At 40.8% G+C, this 12,291-nt stretch overlaps 1 protein-coding gene across 13 annotated transcripts in view; it reads left to right on the forward strand.

Annotated features, from left to right (window-relative positions):
* ANKRD6 (ankyrin repeat domain 6) overlaps positions 1-12,291 on the forward strand; it is a 68,661-nt gene that overhangs the window by 22,262 nt on the left and 34,108 nt on the right. For 12 of the 13 annotated variants that reach the window (XM_053381452.1, XM_053381459.1, XM_053381458.1 and 9 more), the window contains one exon: positions 8,549-8,813. In XM_053381452.1, coding sequence (XP_053237427.1) covers positions 8,694-8,813 — 120 coding nt within the window. In that variant the 5' untranslated portion in view covers positions 8,549-8,693. Of the gene's footprint in view, positions 1-8,134; positions 8,419-8,548; positions 8,814-12,291 lie in introns of those variants that run through there. The other variant, XM_053381453.1, reaches the window with a different exon arrangement.

The raw sequence follows: 12,291 nt of genomic DNA on the forward strand, positions 1-12,291 counted from the left end.
CAGTTGTAGTCAGCTTGATTTTATACAGTCTTGAGTAAACATGTAGACTTCCACTGTTAGTTTATTTGAATATTACGTACTTCTATTTCAAAAGTGGGTAATCTTTACTATGGACCAGGATACATGCCAGTAAGTTGCTGTTCTATATATTTTGAGAAAGCTGGTAAACAGTGCTAACTGGGTGCATTTAGTAAGCCAACGGAATTGATGCATAATTTGTTCAAACCATTGTGTGATTGCAATTAAAATGCTATCTCTGTCTTAAAAAAAAACCCTTCTATGTTGTATTTTTGGAAGAAAGACCACAGCCCCATGAATGCACATTTGCTTTCTGTAGTTACCATTTGTTAATTGTATTTGCGCAATTACTAATCTAGGTACTGTTTATACATTAATGCCACTTAAAACTTTGCAGTGGAGATTACGCAGTGTGGTGCAAAGGTCTTCAGAAAAAAAATATTGTGTGAGGATGGGTACATATCAGATATCATTGTATTTGAAAAGCCTAGTAGGCCTGCAGGCCATGTCAATGGTGCACATTGTTATTGGCAAAAGGCATGAATTACAGATCTCCACAGCAAAGGCAGAAACGGTGAACTTGCTTGGGTTGACAAAGACAAGTTTCTTCAGCTTGTATTGACCCTTTCTTTCCCTGGGGAAAAAAACAATCTGTGCACCCCCCTCTTATGCTAAGTAGTCTGCCAGTAGGGTTGGCAGGGATCCAGTGCCAATGTCTGACTGGTGTCAAGCACCTGCTTCAGTTTGTTTCCTCATTTACGTAGAAGCGAGGAAATCACCCTAATAAGCAGAGATGCATATATTAAGAAACGAGAACACAGAAAGACTGGAAGGGTCAGAACAAAAAATAAACTGTCAGGGCCATCAAGGGGTTTGTTAGGCCCTATCTTGTCTGTGTCTGCCCTAAAATCCTATTCATGAGCAGCCATCCATTCAAAATGTGGATACGAAACTAGAAATTCAGAACTCCATCCACCAGAAACTGAGGGTGATTCAGGAATATGGCTTTGCTTCAGCTGCCATGAAAATAGAGGTTATATTGTGCAGGCACTTTTCATCCTTGCCCTGATTGTTAACTGTAATATATTGAGACGAAAGGTAATGTGCTGTAAGGGTGTGGGAAAAAGGCAGAGGGATTTCTTAATCTGGTTGATGTAGGAAGTAGGTGTCTATAAGGCTTGTTGGAAGCCAAGCTTCTAAACCAGGCTTCCTCAACCTCGGACCTCCAGCTGTTTTTGGCCTACATGAACTCCCATGATCCCTACCTAGCAGGACCAGTGGTCAGGGATGATGGGAATTGTAGTCTCAAAACATCTGGAGGGCTGAGGAAGCCTGTTCTAAACAATAAAGAGCAGGTTACTGACTGACAAAGTTGTCATATTTAGGGAATTTATGACTTCATCTTTTATGGGCTACCTGGGCTGAAAGGGGTCAGCTGCAACTTTCCCAGGAAAAAAAACAACCAACCTGGAATTAACCCCACAAGAAAGACACTGACTTTATCCATTCAACATGGTAAGCCAAACTATTATTGGTACCATGCAAATGTGCAGGCTCCCTGAATGGAGCTTGCTTTGTCTCTGGTCCTTTGGGCTGCTGCACCACCCTTGAACTAAGCCAAGGTTTGGCTTAGCGTGTAATCCAAACACTGGCCCATGGCTAAGCTCTCTCTTTGCTAACTTATGAGCTACAGTGAAGAACAAACCATAGCTACAGCTCATGGTTAGAGAAGAGAAAGCACGAGCCCAGTTTGGATGGTATCCTAATCCACACCTTAGCATGGTGTTGTAGTCTGTTAATTATTTATTTCATAAAATCTATTTACTGCTTGATTGTAGAAAAAACCCTTAAAATGACTGATTATGATTTGGTGTTTAATAAGTTTGAGTTGAGGAGGAGATGGGAGGAGGGAGAGAAAAGAGGCAGAAAGAAATACATGCTGAAAATGTGACTGGAATAAGCACTATCTCCTTAAGCATTACAGTCATACCTCATGTTATGTTTGCTTCAGGTTGAGCGTTTTCAGGTTGCGTCCCATGGTGAACCGGAAGTACGGGAAAAGGTTACTTCTGGGTTTCACCGCTCACACATGCGCAGACGCGCAAAATGACATCATGTGCATGCGCAGAAGCGGCAAATCGTGACCCGTGCACGCACAGACGTGGGTTGCGTTCTGCTCATGTTGCGAATGGGACTCTGGAACGGATCCCGTTCGCAACCAGAGATACCACTGTATTTGAGTCCTTTCCTTTTGGACAAAGGAGCAAATATAAAACAAGGCATGAGAGTAAAAAGACCTAGAAGCTCCTCTGTGGGAAACCCACATGTTTGTATGGTCCTAGCAAGTCATAATTTGGGTTGTTGTGTTGTTGTGCGTCTGTGTTTTGTGGCAGCTACAACCCTCCCTGAACTGTGAGCCAGCTACAGGATAAAAAGGAGAATCATTCTCATGCAAAAGAAGAAGTGCCATTAGCAGAAAGATTGTTGGCTTGTGTTGGCAAAGCAAACAGATGCAAAACCATACTTTGAAATTTCCTTTTCCATAAATGAATCATGGCATTATATTTCTAAGAGTTCTGCCCAGGAATGCAAATTGATTACTAGAGACACTCTGCTCTCCTGTTCCTTTTTCTAACTCTGCTGGAATTCATTCTCTTATGTGCTGCTGGAAGGAACAGAGCCCATGTCCTCTTTTCCTTTGGGTCACCCTAGCAAGGAAAGTCCATCAGTTACGCGGATGCTGTAGCAGATGGTGTCACGTCCAGTGGTCTGAAAAAAGTACCCCCACCCTCTGTTCCTGCTTCTGTCTTTGACATGTGTGATCCTTTGGATCCTAGTCTATAAAGTGTAGTTTTCCTTTGTGTATAATAAAGATGTGCTTTTAAAAAATCTGTTTAGAAAATAATGAATTATTTAACAACTGCTGGAGATTAAATGAACTATTTGAGTGTGTTGTGTTTCTATTTTTAAAGAAGCAGAATTCAATTACTCCACTGGTCAGCTGATCTTGTATAGCGCGTCATGACGTTCTGTTAGAAACAGAGTGTCCTGTTTCAAATGCAACCCTTTCCAGGCTGGCTGGGAAATTGAAAAATTAGGCCACAAATAGAAAGTTATAAAATGTATTTATGATTTTCTTGGCAGCACTGCTTGCCTTAGACCTTAATGATTGATTTTCGCATAACGTTAAGAGCAAAATTCATTAAAAGCACAACTAAGACCGTGTCCTTAATGTTCTCAGTTTTTGTATATATTGACCTTGCATAATTTTCGTGAGTGAAGTGGCATTTATCAGATGTGACCAAGTACTCTTTACTGTAAAATAGGTGTGGGGGACATTTTTTCAGCTGGAGGATTCCATTTCCTCATGGGCAACCTTCAGAGGTAGGTGGGGCGCACACCAGTGGTGGGTAGGGTCTAAGGCAAAAACTGAGTGGAACCAGAGGCAAAAGTGTGCAGAGCAATGGATTTCATTCTTTTGTACATTCTAGCCATGTAAAAGTCGGGAGTTTCTGTACGCAGCCACAACTGCTCATCCTCTGTTTAGGCAAAGAAAAAGTCCGAGGACAGATTCCAGCCAAATAAAAGCACCCAGGAAGAGTATGGGACATGGGCATTGTGGGGTGTGGCCTGGGGCCCAGGAACTGGCTATAGGGCTGTATTTGACCCTCAAGCCTGAGGCTGTCCTTGATATAAGAAGAGGCACACATCACCATGGCCCTGAAAGACCTCCAACCTAGCCCCTTCTTTATTAGGTTCATCCTTGCCCGGTTCTCCCTGCAGCAGTCCAGGAATTGTGAAGGAACAGAATCCCATGATTAATCTACTCCATCTTTAACATGGTAGAGCGGACTCAACAGATTTAAACATAACATAAAGTGAAGATTCAACATTTCTTCCATTTCTGCAACTGATATTGCACATCATAGTTAACCAAAACTGCTTTCCTCTTTCCCACGCTGGCACATTTTCATGGTTAACGTTCATGAAGTGTGAATATTGCCAACCAATATTTGGCATTCCTAGCTCGTTCCTCCAATCCTATAAAGGCTCTTGTAACTCAGCCAAGCTTATGTACCCCTACATGCTTTCCCACCTTGTTCAGATATTCACCCAACGTCAGCCTTCGATACGTCCACCAGTCCTATGCATTTTCCCATTAGGATTTCATTCATTCCACCCATTATTTTTTTTGCTGCTGTCCTTTACCTGTCGCTCCATTACTTTCATTTGTGTTCTTGCTACTACCTGAGCTTATGTCGAGTCTTAAGTAAAGAACATGGTTGGCTCCAGATATGATGGCAAGATTGGACATTGGCTGGGAACGTTAGCCTGGCATTCATGCTTTCTACAGAACGTACAAACAGGTCAGAAGCAGCAAGAGAGGCCAGTGTCAATTTCACAAGTATCCTTTCTGTTAAGTTGTGGGCGAACATATCAGACGACACAGCGATTCTTCAAACAGCTCTTCTTTATTCTGAGGCCAGAACTGAACTGAACTGAACTGAAGAGCTCAGTCAGCCTGCTTATATAGAGCTCCAGAACAACGTAACTGTAGCAACTTTCTAAAACTATCCAATCACTGAACGTCACTTTCGATCCTTCATTTGCATAACTATCTACAGTATCCCCCTGCTGGCCCAGGGTGAGAACTTCAGTACATAACACTTTCTGTCTGCTTTTAAATATAAAATCAAAATCAGGGAAACCCAGGGGGAATCTTACTGAAAAGCAAAAGCAACATGCAAAACGAAAATTGCCTAGTATGGGGGTCACTTTTTTGTATGGGCAATGGCAGCAGGGAGAAAGGCACAGTACAAGGGCAAACGAGAGCTGAAAAGAAGTGTCACGGCCGGGAGATCTGTGGCGTGATCTCCCAGAGTCTTTTTTTAATAATCAAAAGCAGCTACATGGTCCTGCAAATTGGATTGGGGCCAGTCTTTTTCTGGGATGGGAAGTTTTAGTTGACTTTCCCCATCACAGCAATTTAATGACTTTAAACTTAATGAATTGCTATTATTCAAGGGGTGGAGAAGACAGATGCAATGTGGGTATTGGGTACCAGTGCCCTGCCCACTCTCTGCAGCTAATATAAACTGTGGGAAAGAGTTTAACCTTTCCTTCCCCGGAGCCATGCCCCTAGTGCATTCTGGAAGACAAAGAAAAGTACATTGTGAGATCTTGTTGCAGATTTCTTTGCATTGTTGTAGCTTGGTCCAGTTTGGCCAGCATGCCGAGTAACAACATGACACATGTGTGGGTGCACAAGGTTTAACTATCCATCTCCATACATTTTTGTAGCTTGTTTTGTTTTAGAAGGGGCGTTCATGATTCCTCAATGCAGCAGAGCTTCATCCATGATTTCCCCAATTCCCATGTGTATTCAGTCTAGGCGGCACATACAATCTCTCCTTAAATAAAGTTCAACTTGGAACTGACTCGTGGTATACATTCAGTGTTGAAAAGGACTAAAACCTGGACATTTCTAACCTTATCTCAAAGCCACCCATCCTTGTTGCTTTGAGATGCCTTTTTCCCTCCTGTTAACTGTCGATGCAGCAGTGAATGAGTCATTGAGGGATATTCTTGGATTCCATTATCTGGAAGCTGATTACATCATTGCCTCATTGCTGTGGGTCTGAAATACTAATTCTTTTTGTCAGTCAAACTATCCTTTTTGCTTTCTCTCATATCTTCTCATAAGCAGCATTAGGAAGAGTGATTTTCATTGCTAATTCTGTGTCCTCCTAGCTGGCAGATTCTCTTTTCTACAGGGTGGGGTGAGGATGGGCTTTCTTTTTTTGCACAGATTTTAGCTTGTTATTTCAAGAGCACTTGTGCATTGAGGAACTTGGAATTTGCACACACGGTGTTAAGAACTTCTCATGTCATTTCATATTGATAAAGGTGGGAGTATGGAAATAATAATAATAATAATATTAATAATATTAAAAATAAAATAAAAATATACCACCCTTTATCAAGAGACCACAGAGTGATTTACAACAGAAAACAGAAAATACATACTATAATAATACTATTGTTTAGGGGTTGTTGTTGGGGTTTTCGTTGTTGCTGTTACTGATATTAATTTTGTGTTACATTATTTTTGGATCTTATGATTAATGCTGAAACTTCAATTTGATTGTGATCTATTTTGATGTGTTCTATTTATTGTTTAAGACTACTTTTGTAATTATGTAAATATTTTCATGTTGGAAGCCCCCTTGAGCCTGGTTTTAACTATGGAAAGGCAGCATACAATGATAATGGTGATGATGAAAGGCTGTAGATGGAATTAACAGCTGAAAGCTGTAGGCCTGGTTGAAGAGGAATGTTTTTGCCTGGTGACTGAAGATAAGGAAGGAAGGAAGGTGTCAGGCGAGCCTCCCTGGGGAGAGCATTCCACAAATAGGGAGCCACCACAGAAAATACCTGTACTCGTGTTGCCACCTTCCAGACCTCTCATGGAAGGGGCACACAAATAAGATGATTGCAGGGTCCTGGCTGGGTCATACTGGAAGAGGTATTGTAGTCCTGAGCCACATAAGGCTTTATAGGGTCAAACCAGCACTGTGAATTGGGGGGGGGGTAGCAGGTACCAGAATTCATCTTACTTGAGAGAGATAGAGGCAAGTCCGTTGTTTTGTTGTAACAGAAAGGCTAGATGCAAGTAAGGCAAGGTCCCCCTCCCCCCATTACATCACTTGCTGTTGCAATGGCTGTGGTGGACAGCCATCCAAATACTGAGAGACCTCAAACAGTTTTTAAAGAGAAGCTGTTCTGCCGAGTTAGTATAATCCACAATAAGCAAGATTGAAAAGATGGTAAAGGATCCAGTCAGCAAAAGAGACCAGAAGACAGGACCTCTAAATCACTGTATGGAATGAAAAAGATTCTAGTGATGCCTCAACGAAAATTATTGGTGCAATAATCCGGGGTGAGTTGCCGAAGAATATAAAATCAGGCTTTGAGATATTAGCCATTAGTAAAGTTGGAATACTGAGATATTCTGTTAAATAAGCTTCCACCTCTCTACAAGTCTTGGGGAGTGTTGCTAGAGAGTTTTTCATGTGTTAAATGTGCCATGAAGGTTTAATTATATATGTTTACAAGACATATTATAGTATATAAATGTCCCGCCTCACTTGTTCCAAGGGATATTTATGATATTTAAGTACCAATGGTCCCCTCTCCTGGTCCGCCGCCTCTGCCACACACTCTTCAGAGCCCTGTCAGTCCCTGACACTGCCTTAAACTGAATCAGACCGTTGTTTCTTCTAGCTGAGTTTTGTCTGCATTTACTGGCAGCAGTTCTCCAGGGTTCAGGCAGGAGACAGATGCCAGGGATTTGAACCCAGGACCTTCTGCACGAAAAGCAGATGCTCTATCCCTGAGCTGTGGCATATCTTTCATAAAGCTTCTTTGTGTTTCCCATGGCAAAATGAGCAACCCATTTTGTCAAGTGTTGTGTGGACAGAAAAGTGTACTAATCTCTTCATTATTTTATTTGGCCTGATAATTAAAACATAGTTATATCTGTAAATAAATTTAGGACAAAAAACAACAACAACCCACTACCACCTCCCTCTCACATGTTTTTAGATATGTTGTTATGTTTTTAGAGTGGCTGGGGAAACCCAACAGATGGGCGGGGTATAAGTGATAAAATCATTGTTATTATTCAACTATCTGACTTATAGAAGACATCTGAAGGCAGCCCTTTTAGGGAAGTTTTTAAGGACTGGTGTTTTTATTATGTTTTTAGAGATGTTGTTAAGCCGCCCAGAGTGGCTGGGGAAACCCAGCCAGACGGGTGGGGTGTAAATAATAAAATTATTGTTATTATCACAGCAAAATAGCTATAAAACCTGCATATTATTGGGGATACTTTTGCTCTTTGGCTGCCGTTCCCAAAGAATATTCTCTGGCAACAGACCCTGAGAGTGCTGTGCTGATTGAGATCACCAACGAGTCAGTTTTACGATATTCTTAACAATCACGAGACTCCTGCTGGAAGACATTTAGACATAGATAATGGATTGATACCTACACACGCCAGAGGTTGTACTCTGTGAAAGTGAGTACACCAGTAAGGGAGGAGGTGCCGTGATTCTGTCCATTAATGGAAAGGCTGTGGAGGGAAAGCAGGCTTACAAATGAACATCCTGGAGCGACAAGAGAAGGCAGGATGGTTTCTGAGCAGCGCATCCTCTCCCCTCAGGTTTCATGCATTCGCTGCGGTGTGGAGTTAGAAATATAGTGCCATTTACGCACTGTAACTACTGATATTCCTGTTAAACAAATGGACGGCAGAAGGATGTTCCGAAAGTATATCTTTCTCAGATCCTCTGTGTTGCATGTAGGAATCCAACCAGTCTAGCTTTTTCAGTCTTCCAGGTATTGTTTGCCACTCCTCCTGCTGCTTTTCAAATAATTTTTAAAGGAGTAATTGCTGCTGTTTTGTTTTCCATGATGTGGCTGAGAGTATGTTTTGTGTCTCTTCCCCTCTCCCTCCCCCTTTACACAGATGCAGAAGATGGCATAGCAACGGATCCAATCTTCCACCAAACTGGGGTCCCTCTGTGCACTGCAGTTGGACTGATGTGAAGCTTTTGTTTTGGACTGGAGGAGCTTGCCCACAGCTTGTCCTGAAATCCATTCTCTCCTAATTCATGAGCCAGCAGGATGTGGTCGCCGTGCTTTCAGAACGCCTTCTCATAGCTGCATACAAAGGGCAACTGGATAATGTTGTGCAGCTTATCAACAAGGGTGCCAAGGTAGCCGTTACCAAGGTAACAAGAGAAAAACTCCTTACAAATTCATGGAGAACTAACCTCACTCCCAAACCATTCATTCTTTCTGATAAATGTTCTTTTGGCTTTGAAAATCTAATTGTTCGAGGAAGTGGTGCGGACGAAAGTATTTGATTTCCCCACCCCCACCCCAACTTGGGCCAGTTGCATTTAAATGAGACACCATTTAGATGTGAAATAATTTTCCTTCTTTTTGTGCTGTTCTTCCTTCTCCAAGGGAAAGAAGCCTAGAGCATCATAAATGTGCAGAGTTGAACAGTGAATCCACTTCTATATTTTTCTCAAAAGTGCACACTGCATTTTGCAGTGGCAAAATTAATGGTTTTAGGGGGAGGGAAATCAAAATGAAGTTATCTGGGGCTGCCTGGAAAAAACAGCACCACCTCTGCTTTAAAAGGGAGGAGAGCATCCTGTTTGTCTTGGGGAATGTTACTCCAGCTGTAAATAATATATTTTAGGGAAGAGGACTTTGAGTAAAATTTTCATCCCCTAATGGCTGGGAACATAGTAAATGCTTCTAGTATACTGTGTAATCCTACTGATTTTTCAGAATTAAGGTTTGGAAGGGGTGGGTGAGATACAGGGCTTGAAAACTTTGATCTAGCATTTTTGAATCCAGCTCCCAAATTTCACCAAAATCTTGTTCGAAACAAAACTGTTTTCCAACCATATATGTTTACAAATGGTAAAATGACAAAAATATACATTTATTCACATGGAAGGAGGGTAGGAGTCTTTGTATTTTATGTTGTCCTAGCCTGGAGCCAAGAAGTTGGGAATAGGGTGCTTCTCCTTTGTTGCTTTTATTCCATTCTTCCAGAGGCCAGCGGTTTAAACGCATGCTGCTGTTCAACATGAGTGGAATGAAAGTTGCAGGTCTTTAATGGTAGGTGTGGCCACAAGGACCCTTCCCCCAGAGAGTGGTCATTTGGGTCAAGGATGGCACCAGAGATACTTGAAGGGGGGGGGTGGTGACCAGGAGGTGGAGGTGGCCTTTCTCAGGTGCCTCCCATATACTGAAAATGTATATGGGGCAGCCAATTTGCACAACATTCCAGGCTTCTTGGCAACTGGCCTCACCTCTCTTACCCCTCCCCTCACTTTCCTAACACATAAGTAGGATGGAGATTTGTTTCACCTGGGAAGCACCAAGAACTTCAATATGTCTTCTTTTTTTTTTTTTGCCAGTAAATTTTTCTTTATTTTCATTAATTATACATATATACAATCTAGATTACATAAGTTACTTATAACATTGCAGTTACCAAAATCATATAGATAATACATACTTATTTGGGGCTCCGCCGAGCCTTGGACTTCCCTTCGCTTCATTGGTAAGTATCAGATAGTATCAGAAATTACGTGTTTTATCTACTTTACATACTTATCAAACACTGTTAGAGTTGTTCTATTCCTGCCAGAGTCGTCAAAGTTCTATACTTATCTCTTAAATATACCAGATATTTATTCCAATTTTCATGAAACTTCTGATCGTCTTGGTCTCTTAGTCTTCCTGTTAATCTAGCTAGTTCAACATAATTTATCATCTTGATCTGCCAGTCATTTATGGAAGGTATTAATTCCGTTTTCCAGTTTTGGGCTAACATGGCTCTAGCGGCCGTTGTGGCGTATAAAAATAAATTTTTATCCTCTTTTTTGATTTCTTTATCAACTATTCCTAATAGGAAAGCTTCAGGTTTTTTGGGAAAAGTATACTTAAAATTTTTTTTAAGTTCGTTATAAATCAGTTCCCAAAAGCCTTTTACTTTACTGCATGTCCACCACATATGATATAATTCACCATCTCCCTTACCACATTTCCAGCATTTCTTAGTCTTCAGTTTATAGATCTTAGCTAGCTTCACTGGTGTAAGGTACCACCTATAAATCATCTTCCAGAGGTTCTCCCTTAATGCCATACACGCTGTAAATTTAATATTTACGTTCCACAATTCTTGCCACTTTACAAAGTCGATATTATGACCAATGTCTATGGCCCACTTTATCATGGCCTCCTTCACCTCTTCATCTTTTGTATACCATTCTAGTAAGAGGTCATACGTCTTTGATAATAATTTATTTTTACCTTCTATGATTTCCACATTGAATTTAGATTTTTTGTCTTCAAAACCTAGCTTCCTTTTGTCTTCTTTTAATAGATCATTCACTTGATGGTACTGCAGCCACCCCGTAAGCACATTCTTTACCTCTTCGTAAGGTTTAAGTTTTACACCCTGATCTGTTTTGTTAATAAGTTCTTCGTAGGTAGCTTTTTCCCTTTCCATATTAGTTTTTTTAACAGTTAGAACATTTATTGGTGAGATCCACCATGGGGTTTTCTTTTCCAGCAGGTTCTTATTTCTTTCCCATACTTGGAATAAAGGTCCTCTAATTATATGATTAATGAAGCCTCTATGAACTTTTACCTTTTCATACCACAGGTACGAGTGCCACCCGTACCTGTTATCGAAGCCCTCTAAGTCGAGAATATCAGTATTCTCTAGCTTTATCCATTCTCTCACCCACGTTAGGCAGGCCGCTTCATAGTATAAACTCAAGTCTGGTAAAGAGAAACCCCCTCTTTCTTTTTTATCTACCAATATTTTCATTTTAATTCGTGGCCTTTTTCCCTGCCAGATGAATCTCGCTAGGGTCCTTTGCCATTCTTTGCACTGTTTTAATCCTTTCAGAACTGGTATGGTTTGGAATAAAAATAGCATTCTTGGTAGAACGCTCATTTTGATAACTGAAATCCTCCCTAAGAAGGAAAGTTTTAATCTCTCCCAGATTTCTAAATCTTTTTTGATACCCTTCCAGGTAGCCTCGTAGTTGTCTTTATATAAGTTTATATTTTTCGCTGTAATCCACACTCCTAGATACTTTACCTTCTTCGCAACCATAATTCCCGTCCTTTTTTCTAAGTCTATTATATCTTCCTTTGTTATATTTTTTATTATCATTTTGGTTTTATTCTTGTTAAGCTTAAGACCTGCCACTTCTCCAAATTCTTCTAATTTCTGTAGGGCTTCTGGTAAACTATTCTTAGGGTCTTCCAAAGTTAGTATCAAGTCATCTGCAAATGCTTTTATTTTGAATTCCTTGCTTCCTATCTTAATTCCTTTAACTCCCGGTGATTCCCTTAATTTTTTATTAAACCCTTCTAACACTGTTATAAATAACAAAGGGGATAAAGGACAGCCTTGCCTAGTCCCTTTGGCAATATCAAATGCCTCCGATGTACTATTATTTATTATAAGTTTGGCTTTCTGCTCTTGATAGATGGCCTCAATACCTCTTCCAAAACCTTCACCAATTCCCATCGTTTTTAAATTTTCCTTCATAAATCGCCAGGAGACGTTGTCGAATGCCTTCTCGGCATCAATGAAAACCAACGCCGCCTGCTTGTCTATTCTACTGTCCAAATATTCGATAATATCTATCACGTTTCTTATATTAT

Source organism: Podarcis raffonei, chromosome 3 (genome assembly GCF_027172205.1).
Source record: "Podarcis raffonei isolate rPodRaf1 chromosome 3, rPodRaf1.pri, whole genome shotgun sequence".
Lineage (NCBI taxonomy): Eukaryota > Metazoa > Chordata > Lepidosauria > Squamata > Lacertidae > Podarcis > Podarcis raffonei.